Raw genomic sequence first — 24,765 nt, forward strand, 5'->3', positions numbered from 1 at the left:
CACAGTTATCCTCTGTTGTTTCCCAAGCTGCAATTTCCTTTTCAGTTTGTGGCTAAAACCCAACATTTGATGATTGTTTTCCACTCAGTTCAACATTGATCTTTGATCCTGCAGCAAACTTAAAAATACCCCCCACCCCCCCTTTTTTTTGCCAAAAATCTGACAGGATTGTATTGGGCGTCATCAGCAGTAACATCAGACTTTATTTCAGTGAATAGAGATGAAACAGCTGCTTTATTTTCTAGCTCAGCACTCATGCATTCAATATAAGATGATAATGTTTTCCAGCTTTCTCTAACTATAGATATTTTTCTGTGCCTTCTAAATATGTTGTGGATATCACTTTGCCAGACAAAATATAGAGATTTTCAGCAATTCTCAAAAAAATTTGGACTGTCCATATTAACATGTGCATAATCAGTTTATAGAAATATTTTCCTAAAATATCATTTTATAAGGATAATTTTTCACTTTAGAGTGATCATAATTTTCAAAGTTAATTTTTGTTCTGATTTGCCTCTACCATGTTATCTTTATACTACTTAGTAAAATTTGTTAAATTTTAAGTATTTCCAAGCTTTCTTGGTTTTCGCATACAATTCTTTTTTAAAATTGAAATTGTGTCCCTGTGTGAGTTGTGTGTGAGAGACAGTGACCAAGAGGGAGGGCAAGAGAGAATTGATTAATTGATTTAAAATAATAACGCCCCATGTATACATACATACCCGTTATAGTCAATTGTATCATAATATCTTTGTATGGTGACAAATGAAAACTAGGCATATCATGGTTATCATTTTGTAATGTATAGAAATATCAAATCGCTGTGTTGTGCACTTGGAACTAACAGAAAGATGTACCTCAATTATACCTCAATTGAAAACAAAGTATGTAGGCACTGGGGGGAAATGTATCAAAATGCTAACGATGGTTATCTCTGGGGGGTGGGGATTATGGGTGATTATTAATTAAAAAATAAGCATCAACCCCAACATGTGAAGGACTTTCTTCAATGATTCTATGTTTAACCTTCTCTGTTTAATAGTAAATAATTCAATTTTTCATTTGACTCTCTCCAGCAGCCTGTGATAGCTGTTCCTCTTGTTATGCCAATTAGCCGAAGGAAGGAGGATGAGGTGTCTGTTGGAAGTGCGCCCTTGGCAAAACAACAATCATATCAGGCCTCTGAATATGCCAGCAGCCCTATAAAAACAAAAACAATAACAGGTATGTGTCAAGAACTCTAAAGGATCTGGGATTTCACCCTACCTCTAAGCTAACAAGTTATCCGGGCCATAATTTCATGAATGGTGACCAAAGGCACAAGACTCCTGGAATGGAGAAAAAGGACTTTATTATCTATAGTGTTAGCAGTTACTGAAGTATGAGCATTTTTTTGTGTCCGTGCCCTAAGCCTAATTCCTACAGGCTGGCACAAAGAGGGCCAAGTGATACCTGTATACAGTGGATTATGTTACAAGAGAAGAGCCTGAACCTTTATAATGGGTGGAAATTATGCCTGCTGTTTTCTCTAGTGGGAGGCCCTATATGCACCTTGCAAGAATGTAAGCAAACCTACTCTTGCTCAGAAGGAAGGCAGTATCTTTGTCTTCTGCAGCTGTACATTGTGGAGATAGCCTTGAAAATACCATTGGGAACAAAGGCACTCACTGCTTCTACTTGTAAGACAGGCAAAAACACAAGAGACCAATGGAGAATAGTCTCCCAGTAGTGTCAGTATGTTCCTTCTTAAAGTGAATTTTTGAAATCCACCCTACATCTCAATCTTTTTTCTTCCCCCTTCTCTTTGTTAGCTAGATCAGCTATGGAAATGTAAAACATAAATATTTCTTCATAAAACAATTTCTCTTATTTCCTTTCATATGATTAAAAAACCCACTTTATGATTTCATTTTATTTTTTATTTTTTAAAGATTTATTTATTTATTTATTTATTTTTTTATGGCTGCATTGGGTCTTAGTTGCTGCATGCAGCATCTTTGCTGAGGAATGCAGCACCTATCGTTGCAGCACGTGGGCTCTTTGTTGTGGTGCGCAGACTTCTCTCTAGTTGTGGCATGCAGGTTTTTTCTCTTCTCTAGTTGTGGCGCACAGGCTTCAGGGCGTGTGGGCTCTATAGTTTGTGGCACATGGGTTCCAGAGCGCGTGGGCTCTGTAGTTTGCTTACATGCAGGCTCTCTGGTTGAGGTGGGCAAGCTCAGTGGTTGTGGCTCGCGGGCTTAGTTGCCCCATGACATATGGGATCCCCATTCACCGACTGGGGATCAAACCCGTGTCCCCTGCATTGGAAGGTGGATTATTTACCACTGGACCACCAGGGAAGTCCCTGATTTCATTTTAAGTAGTGTTTTAAATTTCCAATGTTTTTCCTTAGATATTCAGCTTTATTCCATGTAACTCATATATCCCCAATGATATTAAAAAAGGTTTTATATTTTCAGTAAGTTGAAAACCACTTACTGACTATCTGTAAAGGTCAAAATTCTGTTGTAAGTAATTTTGAGGGTAGAAATACTAATAAGACATGATCCCTGCCCTTAAGGAATTTAAAATACAATCATATACACAAGGAAGTTCATGCTAACATTTGTGGTTTAGAGGAAAAGTTAGTTTCCTTACCATATTTAAAATTGTTTTTTAAACAGTAAAAATGCTAACATATATTTTTGTGGAGTTTTATACATAACTATTATTCTGTATTCTGTTACTTTTCTTAAAATAGGATGTTATATTTATTTTGTGGAATCATTAGACTTCCATGTGTCAGTATCCACAAGCCTTTTGCTCTGTTGAGATTTTCTTTACCAATTGATAAAAATACCTATGCTATTTTTCATATCATAGGAAGATGATCTGTAACTTGTATTGATTTTTTAATATAAAATTAGATATTTCCTTTAGATACCATGCTAAGTTTTATACTTAGATCTCTTGAACTGGTAATTTATATAATGGTTTATAAATATCACCTCTTAATAAAATAAAATAAATATCCACTAAGTATCAATCAGAAAAAATAAGTTTAATTTTATATGTATATTAACCATATAGTCTGACCTCCTGCTTTACTATTTAGTCCAGTTCTTTACATCACACTTGATAATTGATTTAAAATAATTGTTAAGGATGAGTATAGGTGACAGAAAATACTTATGATTTAAATGAAATTACATGACATAGAACTATATAGAAAATATGATCATCGATTTTAGAATGCATTTGCTATGCATGGAGAAGTTTTATAGATAGCTTCACATTTCACATCAGTTACCTTTCAATTCATGAATGATATTGGTTAATATGTGAGATTTATTTTGCTTTCTTATGCTTTCCCACTTATTTATAAGAAATTAATATTTAATTTTGAAGAAATTAAGAAACCCCAAACATAATTTCCCATCAGTAATGATTACTTTATAGAATTTGAAAACATACACAACACATTATTCTTTTTTTTTAATTTTACTTATTTATTTTTTGTTTTATTGGAGTATAGTTGATTTACAATGTTATGTTTCAGCTGTACAGCATAGTGATTCAATTATACATACACATATATTCATTCTTTTTTAGATTCTTTTCCCATATAGGTTATTATAGAATATTGAATTAAGTTTCCTGTGCTATATGCTAGATCCTTGTTGGTTATCTCTTTTATATATAGTAGTATGTGTGTATTAATCTCAAACTCCTAACTAATTCATCCCTCCCCTCCCACATTTCCCCTTTGGTAACTAGAAGTTTGTTTTTGAAATCTGTGAGTCTGTTTCTGTTTTGTAAATAAGTTCACTTATATCATTTTTTAAAAAATTAGATTCCACATATGAGTGATATGATATGTTACTTGTCTTTCTCTGTCACTTCACTTTGTATGATAATGTCTAGGTCCATCCATGTTGGATAATGCTGCAAATGGCATTATTTTGTTCTTTTTGTGGCTAATATTCCACTGTAATATGCACCACATCTTCTTTATCCATTCCTCTATCGATGGACATTTAGGTTGCCTTCATGTCTTGGCTATTGTAAACAGTGCTGCAGTGAACATTGGGGTGTATGTATCTTTTTGAATTATGGTTTTCTCTGAATATATGCCCAGGAGTGGGATTACTGGATCATATGGTATCACCTCACACCGGTCAGAATGGCCACCATGAAAAAGACTACAAACAGTAAATGCTGGAGAGGGTGTGGAGAAAAGGGAACCTTCCTACACTGTTGGTGGGAATGTAAATTGGTACAACCACAGTGGAGAACAGCATGGATTTTCCTTAAAAAAATAAAAACAGAGCTACCATATGATCCAGCAAACAGCACGTTATTCTTTATTTCAAATTACGAATGTGAACTGTGGTTCTTTGCATTTGAGTTGTGGATATTTGCTTTTTCTGTCTTTAGTGTTTCCCTATCTCTAGAACCCTTGGGTTATATATCCTATAGGTAATCTCCTTATAGGGGAGGATGTCTGTCTTTCACCAGATGTAGATATTTACTCAAGCTAGCATAAAATTAACAATTATCAGGCTGATGCCTGTGCTTGCCTGGTTTTTGGACTATGGGCATTTATAGAAGGTAAGAAGCCCTGGGTATAACCTTTCTTCTTTATGGCCAATGTATCTTGCCCCTTGGATGCCCACCATTTTCACTTCTCTGGAAACCTTGCTGGTATTGTCTTGAGAATGCTCTGTGCTAATTATTTTCTGTACTTAGAAATATGTTTTAAATTTTCTGTTTTAATTAGAGTATACGGTTTTAATTTAAAAATGCTTTGAGTCCTTTGAATTTGTATCTACTTCTAAATGTAGTTATCACAGTTTTACTTATTATTTACATTGTATCATAAGCTATAATGAATTTGGTAAGGTGTTCATAGCCTTTTACAAACCTTTTTTCTTGTTTTTATTTTACTATCTTAACCTTTTTAAGTGTACAATTCAGTTGTAAGTATACAGACAGTCTCCAACTCACAGTGGTTTTTCGACTTTATGATAGTGTGAAAGCAATATACATTCAGCAGAAGCCATATTTTGAATTTGAATTTTGATCTTTTCCCAGGCTAGCAATACAAGGTAGGATTCTCTGGTGATGCTGAGCAGGGGCAGTGATCCACAGCTTTCAGTCAGCCATGCAACACGAGGGTAAACAATCAATACACTCATAACCGTACAACTGTTTTGTTTTTACTCTCAATACAGTATTCAGTAAGTTACATGAGATATTCAACAATGTAGTAAAAAATAGGCTTTGTGTTAGATAATTTTGCCTAACTGTAGGCTAATTTAAGTGTTCTGAGCACATTTAAGGTAGGCTATGCTAAGGTCTGATGTTCAGTAGGTTAGGTGTATTAAATGCATTTTCAACTTAAGATATTTTCAGTTTGTAATGGGTTTATCAGGACATAACCCTGTCATAAGTTGAGGAGGATGTGTATTCACATTATTGTGAAATGTACATTTTAACTTTTTAACTGAATTTTACAAGTGGAGAAATGTGTTAATTTATGCTTGAATTCTTATTAAAATATTTTTTAATTTTTATATTCTCAACCTAAGGTCCAAAGTTGGTTTTAAGTTCATCCCCTAGTTATGTAGTAGTTTTGGCACATGAAGACCAAGGCTTGGTGTTATTGCACTGGGCTTGATTTTGCTTTTTAATTATTCATCAAAAAGCAGACATCCTCTTCCAATCTCATTTAACCTATCTTAAGTAGCTGACTGCAGAGGGAACATGTGCTTGATGGCTAGAGATGTGTTGACAGCAAAACAGCACTATTTCAGTGATACAGGCATGTAGTGTAGGCCAAGCCAGAATAAAAGCATGTTTCACATGAAGATAATGTATTATCACAAAATTCTAAATAATCTCCTGGAGAATCTGTATATCCTTCAAAACAAGGAAACCACTGAAAGCTATGACATCTGTTTACCCTATGTTTTGGAAATGTTATGAACATTAAATTGGAATTCTTGATGAAAATGTCTGTAATGGAGATGAAAACTTTAAAAAGCAGGATCCTTCATAAGTGAAAGCTCTTTAAAAAAATGCTAGCCATTTTTATCTTACATGTTTACATGTTACCTCTTAAGTCTAAAGCACTGAAGTACACAGTTAAAATAATAGTAGGCCTCTTAATTTGACTCCTTAAATAATACCAAGATAATAATAAATAAAAGACCTGATAATGGTGTAAATTTTAATAGATAAGGCCACAAATTAAAAGTATGAAACTTTAGCTTCTGACTGTGATGGAGTAACAGGGACTAGATTTATATTCCTGTTGTAAATAACTAATAAACAGGTCAAAATATATGGGAGATCAAAAAAAGTTTCTAGACATTGGACAGTAGGCAGTGCATGACCATGATCCCTCATAGAAGGGAGACAAATGAGTTGAGCTCTAGGATTATCCTGGCGTTTTGGCTGAAGGCACACTCCAGACCACAGGTATATCAAGCTGAACTCAGCTGCCTTGCTGAGTTGAGGTTTAGGGAAGCAAACGGATTGAAGTGTAAGGAGGCAGAGATGACTGGAAATTATGGGACAGAGTTCCAGAGAGAGAAAGCTATGCAGCAAAAGAGCTTCAGAGACCAGAAATAGATTTCTTCTTGAGTTTTGCTGGATAGTAAGATATGCCTGCATAGGATGAGACTCCACCAAGTTGGGCAAAGGATCACCAAGAAGCTATGGTCTGAATGATTCCCAGACCTCACACATGGCTAAAAGGCATTCAGGTTTCCACTGTGCATCATTCACAGTTCCCATTGACCATTCGGGAATTCAGTAAAGAACACAAAAAGATGACGCCTCAGTAGTGGAGCTAAACTTTCCATAGAGTAAAGCCTACCAAGACTTACCTTGAACACAGTTTAAAAAAGTCTCTAAAGAAACCAAAACAATGAGTGAGTTTACTGCTGGCAAAATGAAACCCAGTGCTATTAAGAAGAATACAGTAAGATCCAGATATGTAACAACTTAAAAATCACAGTGTCAAGCATTCAACCTAAAACTGTTAGAGATGCAAAGAAGCAGGCAACTTTGACAAGAAGGAAAACAAGCCAGTAGAAATAAACTGAGAAATGACAAATGGTAACATTAGCAGGTGTATTAAACACATGTACATTAAAACAGGTGCTGTAACTGTTCAGATGTTTAAGGAAAGATGAATACATTTTAGAGAGAGAGAAGATATAAAAAAGAACCACTCCCAACTCTAGAGATGAAAAATATAAAATCTGAAATCAGAAACTCACTGAGTGGAATTAGCAGTAGAGTAGACATTGCAGAAGAAGAAATAATGAACTTGAAGACATAGCAATAGAAACTTGCCAAATTGAGGCACAAAGAGAATAAATGGAAAAAATGTACAGAGCTTTAGTGAACTGTGGGATGATAATTAAGGTAGTCACAGTAGGTCTCACTAAAAGTTCCTGTTTGACCAGATACTTGAAGCAGGTGAGGGAGTGAGGCATGTGGATATCTGTAAAAAAATCATGTGGGATTATATGTATGTTTCCTAGACATAGGAACATCATGTGGGATTATATGTATGTTTCCTAGACATACATACAATCCCACATATGCCTTCACTTTATAATTAAGGAGGTTGAGTCTTTAAGAGGTCAAGCAACTTACCCCAGGTTAGACAATATTTAATGAGACTTTTTAAAAATGAAAGTTCCAGGTTATAGTAGTCATTCTGTGATTACTAGTTGTCTCCTTCATTCTTTTTTTTTTTTTTTTTTTTTTTGTCTTTTTATTATTATTTTATTTTATTTTATTTTTTTTTTTGGGGGGTACACCAGGTTCAATCAACTGTTTTTATACACATATCCCCATATTCCCTCCCTTCCTTGACGCCCCCCCTGATTCCCCCCCACCCTCCCTGCCCCAGTCCTCTAAGGCATCTTCCATCCTCGAGTTGGACTCCCTTTGTTATACAACAACTTCCCACTGACTATTTTACAGTTGGTAGTATATATATGTCTGTACTACTCTCCCGCTTCTTCTCAGTTTCCCCTTCACCCCCCGCCCCCTCCCATACCTCGAGTTCTCCAGTCCATTCCCTGTATCTGCTTCCCTGTTCTTGTCACTGAGTTAATCAGTACCATTTTTAGATTCTGTATATGTGAGTTAGCATACAATATTTGTCTTTCTCTTTCTGACTTACTTCACTCTGTATGACAGATTGTAGTTCTATCCACCTCATTACATATAGCTCCATCTCATCCCTTTTTATAGCTGAGTAATATTCCATTGTATATATATATGCCACATCTTCTGTATCCATTCATTTGTTGATGGGCATTTAGGTTGCTTCCATGTCCTGGCTATTGTAAAGAGTGCTGCAATAAACATGATGGTACAAGTTTCTTTTGGGATTATGGTTTTCTTTGGGTATATGCCCAGGAGTGGGATTACTGGATCATATGGTAGTTCTATTTGTAGTTTTTTAAGGAACCTCCAAATTGTTTTCCATAGTGGCTGTACCAACTTACAGTCCCACCAACAGTGCAGGAGAGTTCCCTTTTCTCCACACCCTCTCCAACATTTGTTGTTTCCAGACTTTGTGATGATGGCCATTCTGATTGGTGTGAGGTGATACCTCATTGTGGCTTTGACTTGCATTTCTCTGATGATGAGTGATGTTGAGCATCTTTTCATGTGTTTGTTGGCCATCTGTATGTCTTCTTTGGAGAAATGTCTATTTAGGTCTTCTGCCCATTTGTGGATTGGGTTATTTGCTTTTTTGGTATGAAGCTGCATGAGCTGCTTGTATATTTTGGAGGTTAATCCTTTGTCCGTTGTTTCATAGGCAATTATTTTTTCCCATTCTGAGGGTTGCCTTTTAGTCTTGTTTATGGTTTCTTTTGCTGTGCAAAAGCTTTTAAGTTTCATGAGGTCCCATTCGTTTATTCTTGATTTTATTTCCATGATTCTAGGAGGTGGGTCCAAAAGGATGTTGCTTTGATGTATGTCAAAGAGTGTTCTGCCTATGTTTTCCTCTAGGAGTTTGATAGTGTCTGGCCTTACATGTAGGTCTTGAATCCATTTGGAGTTTATTTTTGTGTATGGTGTTAGGAAGTGTTCTAATTTCATTCTTTTACATGTTGCTGTCCAATTTTCCCAGCACCACTTATTGAAGAGGCTGTCTTTTTTCCATTGTATACTCGTGCCTCCTTTGTCAAAGATAAGGTGCCCATATGTGTTTGGGCTTACTTCTGAGTTCTCTATTCTGTTCCATTGATCTTCCTTTCTATTTTTGTGCCAGTACCATACTGTCTTGATCACTATGGCCTTGTAGTATAGTTTGAAGTCAGGAAGCCTGATTCCACCAACTCCATTTTTCCTTCTCAAGATTGCTTTGGCTATTCGGGGTCTTTTGCGTTTCCATACAAATCGTAAGATTTCTTGCTCTAGTTCTGTGAAAAATGCCATTGGTAATCTGATCGGGATTGCATTAAATCTGTAAATTGCTTTGGGTAGTACAGTCATTTTCACGATGTTGATTCTTCCAATCCAGGAACATGGTATATCCCTCCATCTGTTTATGTCATCTTTGATTTTTTTCATCAGTGTCTTAAAGTTTTCTGCATACAGATCTTTTGCCTCCTTAGGCAGGTTTATTCCTAGGTATTTTATTCTTTTGGTTGCAATGGTGAATGGGAGAGTTTCCTTCATTTCTCTTTCTGCTCTTCCGTTGTTAGTGTATAGGAATGCAAGAGATTTCTGTGCATTAATTTTGTATCCTGCTACTTTACTAAACTCATCAATGAGTGCTAGCAGTTTTCTGGTAGAGTCTTTAGGGTTTTCTATATATAGTATCATGTCATCTGCAAAGAGTGATAATTTTACTTCTTCTTTTCCAATTTGGATTCCTTTAATTTCTTTTTCTTCTCTGATTGCTGTGGCTAACACTTCCAAAACTATGTTGAATAACAGTGGTGAGAGTGGACACCCTTGTCTTGTTCCTGTTCTTAGAGGGAATTCTTCCAGTTTTTCTCCATTGAGAACAATGTTGGCTTTTGGTTTGTCATATATGGCTTTTATGATGTTGAGGTAATTTCCTTCTATGCCCATTTTCTGGAGAGCTTTTATCATAAATGGATGTTGAACTTTGTCAAAAGCTTTTTCTGCATCTATTGAAATGATCATATGGTTTTTATCCTTCAATTTGTTGATATGATGTATCACGTTGATTGATTTGCGTATATTGAAGAATCCTTGCATCCCAGGGATAAACCCCACTTGATCGTGGTGTATGATTTTTTTAATGTGCTGTTGCAGTCTGTTAGCTAGTATTTTGTTGAGGATTTTTGCATCTATATTCATCAGTGATATTGGTCTGTAGTTTTCTTTTTTTGTGACATCTTTGCCTGGTTTTGGTATCAGGGTGATGGTAGCCTCATAGAATGAGTTTGGGAGTGCTCCGCCTTCTGCAACATTTTGGAAGAGTTTGAGAAGGATAGGTGTTAACTCTTCTCGAAATGTTTGATAGAATTCGCCTGTGAATCCATCTGGTCCTGGGCTTTTGTGTGTTGGGAGATTTTTAATCACTGCCTCAATTTCTGTACTTGTGATTGGTCTGTTCATGGTTTCTATTTCTTCCTGGTTCAGTCTTGGAAGATTGTATTTTTCTAAGAATGTATCCATTTCTTCCAGGTTATCCAATTGATTGGCATATAGTTGCTTGTAGTAGTCTCTCATGATGTTTTGTATTTCTGAGGTGTCCGTTGTGACTTCTCCTTTTTCATTTCTAATTCTGTTGATTTGCATCTTCTCTCTTTTTTTCTTGATGAGTCTGGCTAATGGTTTATCAATTTTGTTAATCTTCTCAAAGAACCAGCTTTTAGTTTTATTTATTTTTCTTATGGTTTCTTTCCTTTCTTTTTCATTTATTTCTGCTCTGATCTTTACGATTTCTTTCCTTCTGCTCACTTTGGGGTTTCTTTGTTCTTCTTTCTCTAGTTGTTTGAGGTGTAAGGTTAGGTTGTTTATTCGATCATTTTCTTGTTTCTTAAGGTAGGACTGTATTGCTATAAACTTCCCTCTTAGAACTGCTTTTGCTGTATCCCATAGGTTTTGGGTTGTTGTGTTTTCGTTGTCATTTGTTTCTAGATACTTTTTGATTTCCTCTTTGATTTCTGTAGTGATTCCTTGGTTGTTTAAGAGTGAATTGTTTAGCCTCCATGTGTTTGTATTTTTTGCAGTTTTTTTCCTGTAATTGATATCTAGTCTCATGGCGCTGTGGTCTGAGAAGATGCTTGATATGATTTCAATTTTCTTGAATTTGCTGAGGTTTGATTTGTGACCCAAGATGTGATCAATCCTGGAAAATGTTCCGTGTGCACTTGAGAAGAAAGTGTAGTCTGTCGTTTTTGGATGGAATGTCCTATAAATATCAATGAAGTCGAGATGGTCTAATGTGTCATTTAAAGCTTGTGTGTCTTCATTTATTTTCTGTTTGGATGATCTGTCCATTGATGTAAGTGGGGTGTTCAAGTCTCCCACTATAATTGTGTTCCTGTCGATGTCCCCTTTTATAGCTGTTAGCATTTGCCTTATGTATTGAGGTGCTCCTATATTGGGGGCATAGATATTTACCATTGTGATATGTTCTTCTTGGATGGATCCCTTGATCATTATGTAGTGTCCTTCCTTGTCTCTTTTAATAGTCTTTACTTTCAAGTCTAATTTGTCTGATATGAGTATTGCTACTCCAGCTTTCTTTTGACTTCCATTTGCATGGAATATCTTTTTCCATCCCTTCACTTTCAGTCTATATGTATCCCTTGGTCTGAAGTGGGTTTCTTGTAGGCAGCATATAGAAGGGTCTTGTTTTTGTATCCATTCAGCCAGTCTGTGTCTTTTGGTTGGAGCATTTAATCCATTTACATTTAAAGTGATTATTGACATGTGTGTTCCAATTACCATTTTCTTAATTGTTTTGGGTTTGTATTTGTAGGTGTTTTCCTTTTCTTGTGTTTCCTACTTAGAGAAGTTCCTTTAGCACTTGTTGTAAGGCTGGTTTGGTGGTGCTGAATTCTCTTAACTTTTGCTTGTCTGGAAAGCTTTTGATTTCTCCCTCAAATCTGAATGAGATTCTTGCTGGGTAGAGTATTCTTGGCTGTAGGTTTCTCTCTTTCAGGACTTTCAGTATATCCTGCCATTCCCTTCTGGCCTGCAGAGTTTCTGTAGAAAGGTCAGCTGTTATCCTGATGGGTTTTCCCTTATATGTTGTTTGTTGCTTTTCTCTTGCTGCTTTTAATATTTTTTCTTTGTGTTGAATTGTCGTTAGTTTGATTAATATGTGTCTTGGTGTATTTCTCCTTGGGTTTATTCTGTATGGGACTCTCTGTGCTTCTTGGACTTGGTTCATTATTTCCTTTCCCATGTTGGGGAAGTTTTCCACTAGAACCTCTTCAAATATTTTCACAGACCCTTTCTTGTTTTCTTCTTCTTCTGGGATGCCTATAATTCGAATGTTGGTACGTTTAAGGTTATCACTGAGGTCTCTGAGGCTGTCTTCTAGTCTTTTTATTTTTTTATCTTTTTCCTGCTCTGTGGCGTTTATTTCTTCCATTCTATCTTCCAACTCACTTATTCGTTCTTCTGCCTCAGTCATTCTGCTGGTTAGAGCATCTAGAGTATTTTTAATTTCAGTTATTGTGTTATCCATTGCTGTTTGTTTTTCTGAGTTCTTATGAACTGTTTCTTGTACTTTCTCTAATTTGTTATCGAGATTTTGTATCATTTTTACTATCATGACTCTAAATTCTTTTTCAGGCATTTTTCCTATTTCCTCCTCATTTATTTGGTCTTGTGGGTTTTTTTCCTGCTCCTTTGCCTGCATGGTGTTTCTTTGTTTCCTCATGGTTGTCCAAGCTTTTGGGGTTGCTTGTCCTGGTGATAGAGGTGTTTATAGAAGACTGTCCAAGCCTCAGACTAATGTCCAAGTATTGGATTAGACGAATATTCAGTCTAGGAAACACATACATGTATAAGACACACAATTATTGAATCCGTTAGGACATAAGGCTCTAGAAAGACCTGACAGAACCCCAGTGTGCTATCAGATATTCAGAGAGAAACCCAGCAGAAATTGACAACTGAAACAGAACAAATCAGAGACAAAAGCAAAAGCAAACAAACAACAAATAACACCCTACACATACAAACATCAATCCAGGGAGATTTTGTAAGCTAGGATCAAATATAGAAAAGAGCTGGAGTACCACCAGAGAGAATGGAGATTCTCAGAATGTAATTAGACAACTGTACTAAGAACTAAGATAAAGACAAAAGCCTAATATTAATACCAAGGCAGTGCATCATCTGGAGAATAGAGCAAGGAGTCTGAGCAGACCGATAGTGTTGCTTATAAGTATGTTAAGATAAAATACACTTAAAATGGCTGGAAGAAAGGGGAACAGAAGAGCGTAATGTGGTTGGAAATATGCAAAGAAAAAGAAAGGAATAGAAGTGTATAAAAGAAAGGGATGAAAGGAAAGTATGAAAGATATTTTGTCCGTACTACCAAAAACTTAGCTAGATATAGAAGTATTTTAAAAGGCAAAAAAAAAAAAAAAAGAATAAAAAATATCCTTATAAAATTATGTTGTAAAACTTGTAGATCCCTTAGGGCTAAGATCGTATTTAATAAATCAAAAAAAAAAAAAAAAAGAGAGAAAGGAAAAAAAAAAAAAAAAATCCAGAACTGATCCCCGAATGGACCAGTTCAATAGGTATTGATACTACTATTTCTGTTTCCTTAGCGTCTCAGCTGTAAGTGTCCTTTTCCTTGCCTTGGGTTTTTTTTTTTTTGCGTTATTCTGTGACCAGCAGAGGTTCCTTTATTGTTTGTCTGTAAGCCTCGGTGTGTGGGGAGGGAGAGGGTGCAATAGTGGCTCCTTCTCCTGGGAGGGAGTGAGCAGTGGCGCACTGTTGCTTCAGTCAGGCTTGGAGGTGCCTGTTGCAGAGGGCGCTGGTGGCTCAGGCGTACACAGAAAGTCTTAGAGTTGGGCCTCTCTCGGGGTTTTTTCTTTTTGATGCTGGTTTTTTTTTTTTCTCTCGGCAGCCTCCCTGCTGCTGGCGTTGCAAGGAGTTTTAATCTAGCCCCGCCCGAGCGCCTGAGGGTGCTTGTTATCCCTGAGCGCCTTATGTGGCCCTGCAGGGCGTCTCTCCGCTGCCTGTTGCAGAGGCGCAGAAAGAGAGAGAGAGGCTATGCGCGCAGCTCCTCCCCCCCGCCCGGGAGCCTGCAGCCTCCAGCCGCCATCATGGCCGGGCAGCTCTCAGGGATCGGCACTCCTCTCCGCGGACCTCCTCCCTCCTGTCCTCTCGGTCCGTCACCCCACCGGCAACAATGTTTCTCCCCCTGAACCAGCTCTTCGGTTCCCACGCTCCTGCTCCTGGACCCTCCGTTCAGCCGCGGATCGATGTCTCGGTCCGGGAACGCTGAGCTGCGCTGCGGACCCTCCGTATGTTTCTCACTCCCTCCCGTCTGCCACAGCTCCGCCGCTTCACCCTCTTTGAGCCCTCGTAGATGCCTCCCTACCGGCTATGTCAGGTTCTCCGCAGCCCTTTCCGGTGTCCGAGGCCGTCTGCTGGTGTTCAGCTGGTTCTCTGTGGGAATGACTGTGTCCTTCCGTGCATTCCCAATGCATCTGTGGAGAGGGATGCACTCCACGTCTCTCTACTTCGCCGCCATCTTTGTCTCCTTCATTCTTTAATGGCATAACCAGCCCTAAAATGAGATTTAGGTAAAAAATCCTGTCTAAAACCTAATATATAACCAGCCAACTTCAGTGTCTTTTTTTTTTTTTTTTGTCAAAGGAATTATTCTAAATTTTCAGCCCAGTTCCTTAGGACTAAGCTACTGAAGAATTTTGTGTCAGAGCTACCAACATGGATATACTGAGAACACCTCACCTCTGTGATGAGCATGGAGGTTCTGCCTGGCTGTAGTGGGGTGTCACTTCAATGGTGCAGTTCCTGGCATAAACTCCGAAGTAAAACACTACTCCTGACATGTTTTTTCTTTCCTGATATGTCCTTAAATATATCCCGGAGTCACTGATGCTTCTAACAAAATTAAATATTTATGATGTTTCTGGTATGTAAATGTTTTGTCAAGCATGTGGAAATTCCATTTTATTTAGTTCTCAAAGAGAATTAAATATGAAAAATCCTGAAATTTTAAAAAGCACTTTGTTTATGTTACAGATAGTGAAAGTTTTCAGACTTTTTTTTTTTTTTAAAGAATCTATCTTTTGACAATGAACTTGGGCTATTATGTAGAATATTTCTAATTACTTTTTTTCTGACCTCATTTCACAATATAGTATTTTTAAACTAAGCCAAAAGTTAATAATTTAACTGTAATTTTAAAGATTGTATTAAGTTTAGCTGAAAATATCAGAAAACCCTCAATAACAGTGATTTAAAGAAGACTGGATTTTGTCTCTTACGTGAAAGCTTTGAGTAGACACCCAGAGCTGTTGAGGTTCTCTAAGATCAGGTACTTTCTTATTCCCCATGGGTGGCCTCTGTTGCCAGGCTTGCGTTATGGCCCACAATGGATGTTTCAGCCATTTATCATACCTGCATTTTGGTGAGCAGGAAATGAGTAAAGAGGACTCTTTTTCTTTAAATATTGTACAGAAGTTGCACCCTCCACTTTTGCTCCACTTCTCTTGGCCAGAAACTAGTTACATTATCATATCTAGCTATGCAGGGGTCTTAGGATGGTAGTCTGTATTCTTTAAGGCCACACACCTGACCAAAATATGTGGCTTTTAACTAAGAAAGAAGGAGAGAGTGGATATTAGAGGTTATTTAGCTGTCTCTGCCACAGTAACTTAAAATAGAATGTTACAAGCTGAGTTTTTGAAGAAAATTAGAAAATAAACATTTTTCTTTTAGTGAGCGTATCAGAAGATGAATCTGGTAAAAGTGTTTTCCTGTCTGAGATGTGGTGTATATTTTTCACAATGAGAGATAACAGATTTGGGAGTCATCACCTTATGGATTGTAGTCAAAGCCACAAAGTGCATGATCTCTCAGGGAGACCGTAGACAGCAAGTGAGAAGAACACCCAAAATTAAATTCTGAGCAACTTTTCATTAAAGAGTAAGGAGTAGGAGCCAATGGAGAAGGTTGAGAGGCTTCATTCTGAGAAGTAGGCAACAAAGGAACGGGTGATATATACATGACACAATTGAAAAGTTTCAAGAAGAGGGTGTCTAACTGCATAATATGCTATAAAGTCATTAAGAACAGTGAGACTGAAAAACTTTAATTGACCAAGGTCAGTTAGCCAGAGAAGCTTTAGTTGTTGGGAATGAATGGGAGTTGAGCATATAGAGACAGCCTCTGTGTACCACCCTTTCAGGAAAGTTGACTGTACAGAAACTTGGGTGTGTCAACAGCTATAGTGAGGCAAACAGGAGAGAAGAAAAAATTAGAGCTACAGTAAAGTTTGGAATACTTTATACGGTGAGATCACAGGTAAGGTAGAATGTAAGATCTTATAAAGAGATGTAAGATTTAACAGAGAATTGCCACTTCCTCTGAGAAAGAGGTAAAAAGATAAAGTATATACCATTACATGTCAATTTAGTTAATTTTCTCTCCTCAAACAAGTATTTATGCAGGGTAAGCATTGTTTTCCTTGCACTGTTTCAGAGAATGTAAGAGATTAGGAAATGTATAGTTTTTTCAAGGCAAGCTGCTTGTTTTCCACATACAAGGAATATGTTCTTTATAAGAAAACAAGACATGACATTACACTTTACCTTCAGTTTTTTTTTTAAATCAGTTTAATATGATACTCCAAGTTTGAAATTCTTTCATCTTAAAAAAAAAATCATTCTATCCAAGGCAGTGTAACTTGTAGAATGGTTTTAAGGAGGGAGATTTCTAATTTTTGCTTGTAGTAGTTGCTCCTAGAGGCGCTGATGTATTTTTGATTCTCATTTTTTAATAATTGTGGATTGTAAGTAAAATGGGTCACACCAATATAGTTATTCATCTAAAAATGTTTAAGCCATCCTTAATTTGATTAAGCTTGAATGTTTAGCAGGTATGTTCCTAATTATAGTATGGAATTAGTATTAATGTACAAGAAACATTTTTGTGGATTTATGTATATTAGAAGTTGCTCACTTTAATCATGTAGCTTAGCATAAAATTCCATTCCTTTGTGATTAATTAGATATTTAGTTTCATTGGAAAATATTAAAGCATGAGAATACACACTAATGCATAATATGTAATTGATTTTATTCTCTCAGAGGTAAAATGTGGTTTAAAAAATATTTTCCCTTTATGGAATAGAGAAAGGTTTAAAATAAAATGAAGTTTATCTAATAAAATACATTTAAAATAAATTAAAAATATTATTCAGAAAGTAATCAGAGAACTTAATGAAAATAGATTTATTAAATTGCTCTTTTCTGCTTTTTACTTTGTAAGAAGATTTATTTTTAGTTCTAAACCTAAAATTTATGGGAAAAAGTATTAGCAGTCTGCAGATTTTAAAATTCTACTTAATATTCAAATTATCTTATAAGTTGTTTCTGTGCTACTCTGGGCAATAAACATAATTTATAATCAGACACGATTTCTAAGCTTACTTTCCTAAAGGATTCCAGTAGATGCCAGATGATCATTTGATGTTTTAGCCATAATCCAGATGGTGGTAACCATAGACTAGAGTCTCTTAACACTTGATTTTTTTTATGTCTCACGAAACATCCCTTGATCACTTGATGATGACCTTTTATGGACATATCTGATAATTGCACTACTCACTTGGCACTACTACATACCTGAATTTCTTGCCTTGGTAGTGTTCATATGAGGAGTCCTCAAGTAAATCAGCAGCTCAGAAAGAAATATAATTTATACTTTTTTTAGTGTGTCTCCTGCTGTGTCCAGCAGAATGATTATAGTGTTTGCCGATTCATTCCAAGACTGTGTTCAGTTTGTTAAGCAAACTAGGTTTATTAATTTTTATATTTAAATGTACTACAGTTTGTATAGCATGCACATAATGTCTTTTCTTCTTGAAACCTCAGTTCTCAAGAATTAGACCAGTGGTTATTTTATATTTAATTAAAAAAAATACATGTTGCCATACCTCTTTGGCTCCTTTCTCTAGGACAGTAAAACAGGAGATTTACTTATGTATGGTTTCTTTTAATATGTTCAAGTTTTACTCTCATTTTTACTTTGAGAGTTGAATATAGATTCCACTGAATTTTGTCAAAGGAAATAGCTTTAGAAGGTAAATTATTTTACTTATTTATTTATTTATAAATTTATTTATTGGCTGCATTGGTCCTTCTCTAGTTGCAACGAGTGGGGTCTACTCTTTCTTGCAGTGTGGGCTTCTCATTGCAGTGGCTTCTCTTGTTGTGGAGCAGACTCTAGGCGCGTGGGCTTCAGTAGTTGTGGCACATGGGCTCAATAGTTGTGGCTTGTGGGCTCTAGAGCGCAGGCTCGGTAGTTGTGGCGCACAGGCTTAGTTGCTGTGCAGCATGTAGGATCTTCCCAGACCAGGGATCGAACCCGTTTCCCCTGCATTGTCAGGCAGATTCTTAACCACTGCACCACCAAGGAAGTCCTGAAGGTAAATTATTTTAATGTTGAGAAGTTACTTTTAAATTCTACATCGTATTGGAGTTATTTTACTGTAATTACTATCCTCATTACCTACTCTTTTCCCTTTTAAATGTCCTTGCTCAGGCCTGGATCAAAACAAAACAAAGTATGAAGAAACAAACAAAACTACTGTTTTTGGTTTCCTTGAACGCAGCTGAGGCCGTCTCACATTTTGTTATAAAGCATTACAATAGTAAGAGAATGAATTAAAACAAGTACAGAGAACACAAACTATTTGAAAATAGTTTATATTTAGAGTATTAGTGTTCAAACTTTTTTCTTGGTACTTTCCTATCAGTAAAAAATTTCAGGCATCCATAGTATATCATTTATTGATTTATGCATTAAATGTGTGTATCATATTAATATAGCGCATGTAAGATAATTTTAGTTTTGACGTTTAAATCTTACTATTCTGGTAGAATTTTAATACATCAGTAATATTGTAGTGAGAGTAATATTATTAGGCTTCATTTAAAAAAAGTTTAATACTTTGTTGTAATAACAACTTAAAGATTTAATTCTTAATTCAGTTTATTTCAGTAGTTAATTTTAGTGGTTGACATAATTGAAAACCCACGTCACAGAGATTCATCGATCGGAGAGGGGAAATGGCATCATTGATGCACTCAGGACACATTTTTCATTCTCATCCATTTTGAAAAAGTCTAGTACATTTCCATCTTCTTATATAAATAAGGTATTCTTCCAAATTAATGGAAAGATGTTGCCTTTTTCTTTTAAATGTTAGTGACATCATTATGTATTATTATTTTTTAGTTAGTGGTATCTTTAATTCATATGTTTGGCCATGTGTGTTTTACAGGAGTGTTTTAAAAGTATGTATCCAAATTATGTGGATTAATTTAGTTAAAGGTAGATAATATAATTTAATTAAATATAGATAATAAAATTTGTAAATTTAATTAACTGTGTGTATGTGAATTGTAACATGCCGCAGTTAACTGAAAACAAACAAAAGAGTGAAGGGCCCCTGCCAGTTCCTTCCTGTTATTGAAGGAACTGGCAGGGCCTCTCTGCCTTCAGTATGTTTAATGTAGTGTTAATGTGTTTCCTTCTGATGCGGGGAAGAGCCTCAGTGTTATTCTACTTTACTAAATATTAACTGTATGTCTTAGTTTTAGATAAAAATAAATATTGTCATATTTGTCCCCTAAAGTAGGGATCCCCAACCCCTGGGCTGCAGCATGGTACCACTCTGTGGTCTGTTAGGAGCCAGGCCACACAGCAGGAGGTGAGCAGTGGGTGAGCAAGGGAAGTTTGATCTGCTGCTCCCTATCGCTCGCATTACTTCCTGAACCATCCTCCCTATTACTTGCACTATCGCACTACTCCCTGAACCATCAATCCCCTCACTCCCTGTCTGTCCGTGGAAAAATTGTTTCCCCTGAAACCGGTCCCTGGTGTACAAAGGTTGGGGAGCACTGCCCTACAGCTAAATGATGGTCTCGTAGTTTTGTGCACCATATTTTTGGAGGACACTGCTATATTAGGATCCTATTATCTGGAAGTTTAGGATAGCCTAGAGAAAGTCCATCATATGGGGCCCAGGTGGGAGGGTCCCAGGCAGCCAAGTTAAACTGAGAAAAGTATTGGCTAATGTAATTCAAGAAATCTTCTGGGGGTGAAGAAAAGATTAGAGAAGTGAAAAAATCAATAGCATCTCCAAATATGCAGGATTAGCCAGAAACTCATTGGGATAATGACCAGTAAATGTGGTAATGGAAGGAGTGAGAACCAGGTGAGCTAGGCAGGGCGTGAAGGTGAATAGTTCTTGAGGAAGTAAGCCCCATGATATGTTTAAAGCATTTTGTGGCACTTTGGAGCCTATGCAGGCTGTGTAATGATACTAAAAGGGCTAGGCAGGTACAACTATTAACATTGCCTGGTTTTCTCCTAATTGATAGGTGATTCCTTTACTAGAGAAGACACATTTCTAAATTAGAAAAGACTTTCTGATAGCAAGAGACGGAAACTGTATTCAAATAATTTTAAGTAAAAAAGGGGGATATTTATTGATTCCGATAACCAGAATGGTAGGAAAGGCAGATATGTTATAAATCTTTTCTTTGGAATGACTTAGAATCAGACTTCACACCATGAGGACTATTGTCTTTTCATGTTGGCTTATCTTTCTCTTACTGAACGTGTTTTTTGTTTTTTGACCTAGCAGTGTACATCACTGGTACCTCTGGACTCACATATTTAACTCTCTCTGATCAAATAGATAGTGACTGGTCCAGTATTTGTTGAAAAAATACCCGAAGCGGTTTTTGTTTGGTCTGTCTTGGCTTGTGTGCATACATCTTGGACAATCACTGTGGCCAAGGAGGTTATCATTATGATTTGCCCAGTGGCAGCCCAGGTTGTGTCATGTGTCTACTTCTGTGTTCAGAGGCATGAGATATGATACCAGAAAATGTACGGATAGCAGAAACATGGCTCCTGGGGATAATTTTTGGGAGTCAGTCAGCTATCCCAATTCATGTCTACAAGTTTTTCATTTTACAGTTAGTCACAGGAGCTTTAAAACACAAAATGTTGGGACTTCCCTGGTGGCACAGTGGTTAAGAGTCTGCCTGCCAATGCAGGGGACATGGATTCAACCCCTGGTCCAGGAAGATCCCACAAGCCACAACTATTGAGCCCACACACCACAACTACTGAAGCCTGCACACCTAGAGCCTGTGCTCTGCAACAAGAGAAGCCACATCACTGAGAAGCCTGTGCACCACAATGAAGAGTAGCTCCCAGTTGCTGCAACTAGAGAAAGCCTGTGTGCATCAACGAAGACCGAATGCAGCCAATAAATAAATTAATTAATTAAAAATATATATATTAAAAAACACAAAATGTTGATTACATAACACTTAGACTAAATCACATTCACATGTTTCTGTTTTGATAGGAATAAGGTAAATAGATTATGAAGGTTTGCATGCATGAATGGAGGGCAGGGTGAAAAATAATTTAGAAGAGAAAGACATGGATGTGTAAGATTGCAGACTTTATAACAGATTTTCATTTGTTTTGTTTCTCAACCTTGAGTTTATTCAATTAGGGAGATGGAATTAGGAGGTGTTTTTGTTATATACAGTTTTAAAAATACAGTTCTGTTTTGCACAATTTAGTAATTTTTCAACTTTGTTTCATTATAAACAATTTTACAGATTCATTAATTTGAGTTATAACAATTTAAAATTTGTCAATTAAAGTTCTTTGAGAACATATTGTGATGTTAATAAGTACATAGAAAGGTTTTCAAATATAAAGTTCTTCTTTGGAAATAAGTAAGTTATTCTAGTTTTTACACAAACTGGCAAGAATTCAGCAAAAATTCAACCAAATTGTTTTGTATGCAGTCCTCCCCTCTACCCCCCCGCCTTTTTGCAGTCAGAACAAGATTATAGTTTCCAGATGAAATCCTGAATGTCACATAGTGATGACATATATTTTCCTGGTTGGCTCGGCATGAGATGCAATTTTGCATGCCATGTCACGCTGACTTGCAGAATCCAAAAGCCATTATTTCCCAAGGGGCTTTCAGGAGTGATAGCATCAAATGTAGCTTGTATTTTGATGAAAAGTCTCAGGCATTATTGCAGTTTCTGTGGCAAGTTGCTTAAAGGTTTGTATATTATCCAAACTCCACGAATTTAAAAATAGCATTACTATGTAAAGGTCACTTTTTCTTCAAGTTATTTAATTTTATATTGCCAAATAGAGTTGCCAAAAATCATGATCAGTGTAAAATATAGATCAGGAATTAAGAAGATATAGTAGAAAAGCCAGTAGATTTGTGACAAAAAAATGTTTTTGACCTGGTTCCCCTCCCATTTCAAGCTAACCTCAGACAGCCACATTTTATTCATTTATAATATGGTAATAAGTTACCCAACTATCTCACGGATTGTTATAAGACTTAAATAAAGTAAGATATGTGAAAGCTCTATAAAATGGTGAAATACAATTCAGATAAAAAGTAAAGATCACATTTTTTATGATTGCATTTTAAAAGGAAAGCTATAGCCTTTAAGCAAAGTGAAGCTTATTTTCTCTATTAGGGTTTTTTGTTTTTTTCTAATTTATTTATTTAGGCTGCGCTGGGTCTTAGTTGCAGCATGCGGGAGATTCATTGCGGCCTGCAGGATCTTTAGTTGCGGTGTGCAGACTTCTTAGTTGTGGCATGTGAACTGTTAGTTGTGGCATGCACGCAGGATCTTGTTCCCTGATCCCCACACTGACAGTGCTGAGTCCCACCCACTGGACTACCAGGGAAGTCCCTATCTATCAGTTTTTGACACTGGAGTGTAATTTTATTTTTTTCTTTTCTTTATTTGATGTTAGTCATCCTAAAGCTGCATTAAAATCCAGTATTTCCATTTATGCCTACATATCATATTTATTTCCCCAGTGATGATCTATTTTACATTTTTTTTAACTGGCTTGCTTTATTATACCAGTCTGCTTTTATTTTTTTTTCTTCTTCTTTTCCTCTTCTTTTTTTAAAGGTATCTCACATTCAGTTGCCTAAACATCTCTGTTTGGGTATCTTACAGGCCCCTAAAGCCTAACGTATCAAATCTGTGGAACTCCATACCTCCCCTTACCACCATTGACCATGTTGCTCAAGGCTGAAACCCAGGACTCATCCTTAGTGTCTCCTCCTGTCCATTCTGCCTCCAAGTTATATCTTGAGTATTTGTTTCAATCTGTTTTTATGTTGCTTCCCTAGTCAGAACCATGTAATTTCTTATACACTATAACGTAAGGGTATCCTAATTAGTCTCACTGGTGTCATTTCCAGATTGTCTCATCATCAATTGTCTAGATGACAGCAGGAGTCATCTTATTAAAAATCTAAATCAGATAATTTTATTCTCTGATTGAAACACTTTTGTGATTTCCTGTTGCACTTAAGATAAAATCCAAACTCCTTACCAAGGCTTACAAAGTTTGACCTGATGTAGTCTCTGTTGGGTTCTTCCATTCCATCTTTTGTCATTTTTTTGTTACATTGATCCTCTTTCATTTCTTCAAACACTGCATGCTTTTTCTTGCCTGGGATCTTTTGCATATTCTGTTTCTACTGTTTCCATTGCTCTTTTCATAACTATGAACTTTTCATACTCAAGTATTTGTTTAAATGTTATCTTCTCAGTAAAGAAACATTTCCTTTTCAGTCTTTTGAAATAGGTCTATGCCACTCCTCCAAGATTCCCTACCTTAGCACCTCTTTTCTGTCTTCATAATGCTTATCATAGGTTTCCCTTCTTTTTTTCTGTCTCTTCATCCAGAACGTATGTCAGGGGCTATATTTGACTTATTCACTTTTGTATTCCCAGAATCTAACAGCTGTTTCTGGCATTGAACAAATTGAGTAAATAATTGTTGCATGAATGAATAAATCCTTTTTCTTTTGTTATTTTTATTTAGGGGCTTAATAATCATGTTCCTTAACCTTATTTACCTTCTGTCCTTTAATTGATTTAAATTGATGTCCTGTAACTTTTCAAACCTGTTCCCAGATTTCCCAGGGATATTTATCAAATATTTGGGAGAATGTAGCAGCTTATGGTACGCTTCAAATTGGTACACATAATCTTTCAGTGTATTCCTGTTACATCAGAAATTTAGTTATGTTTTAAAATGTTGAGCTGTGATAATAGTCCAGGTACAACATCTCTGAGATACTGAGGTAAATTTTTATCTTTAGTCAGATAACCAGTAAATATAACTTTGAGTTCTTTCAGTGTTCTTAGCTCTGTGCTTAAGCACTTTGGGAAATTATGAGATTATAGAGGAAGGGCCAAATCTAACTTGGGGAATTCAGTGACCATTTCTAAGGAGGCGGCATTTAAGGCAGAATTAAAACAATAGGTTGATTGTGATCGAAAAAGAGTTATTTGTTTCATATCTGGTACCTTTAAAGTTGTTTTCTATATCTCATCGGCAGTTAACTTTTAATCATTATTCTCTGTATTTAAAGTACTTTAATGAACTTTTTAATATACATTACAACATTTAATGTGAGTAGTATTCTTGACATTGGATATAATTATT

At 36.3% G+C, this 24,765-nt stretch overlaps 1 protein-coding gene across 8 annotated transcripts in view; it reads left to right on the forward strand.

Annotated features, from left to right (window-relative positions):
* The window catches only part of VPS13B (vacuolar protein sorting 13 homolog B), a 773,631-nt gene that overhangs the window by 327,760 nt on the left and 421,106 nt on the right, over positions 1 to 24,765 (forward strand). For 7 of the 8 annotated variants that reach the window (XM_057735654.1, XM_057735658.1, XM_057735653.1 and 4 more), the window contains one exon: positions 1,080 to 1,227. In XM_057735654.1, the coding sequence (XP_057591637.1) occupies positions 1,080 to 1,227 (148 nt within the window). The remainder of the gene's footprint in view (positions 1 to 1,079; positions 1,228 to 24,765) is intronic. The other variant, XM_057735656.1, reaches the window with a different exon arrangement.

This window comes from Hippopotamus amphibius, chromosome 5 (assembly GCF_030028045.1).
Source record: "Hippopotamus amphibius kiboko isolate mHipAmp2 chromosome 5, mHipAmp2.hap2, whole genome shotgun sequence".
NCBI classification, from domain to species: Eukaryota; Metazoa; Chordata; class Mammalia; order Artiodactyla; family Hippopotamidae; genus Hippopotamus; species Hippopotamus amphibius.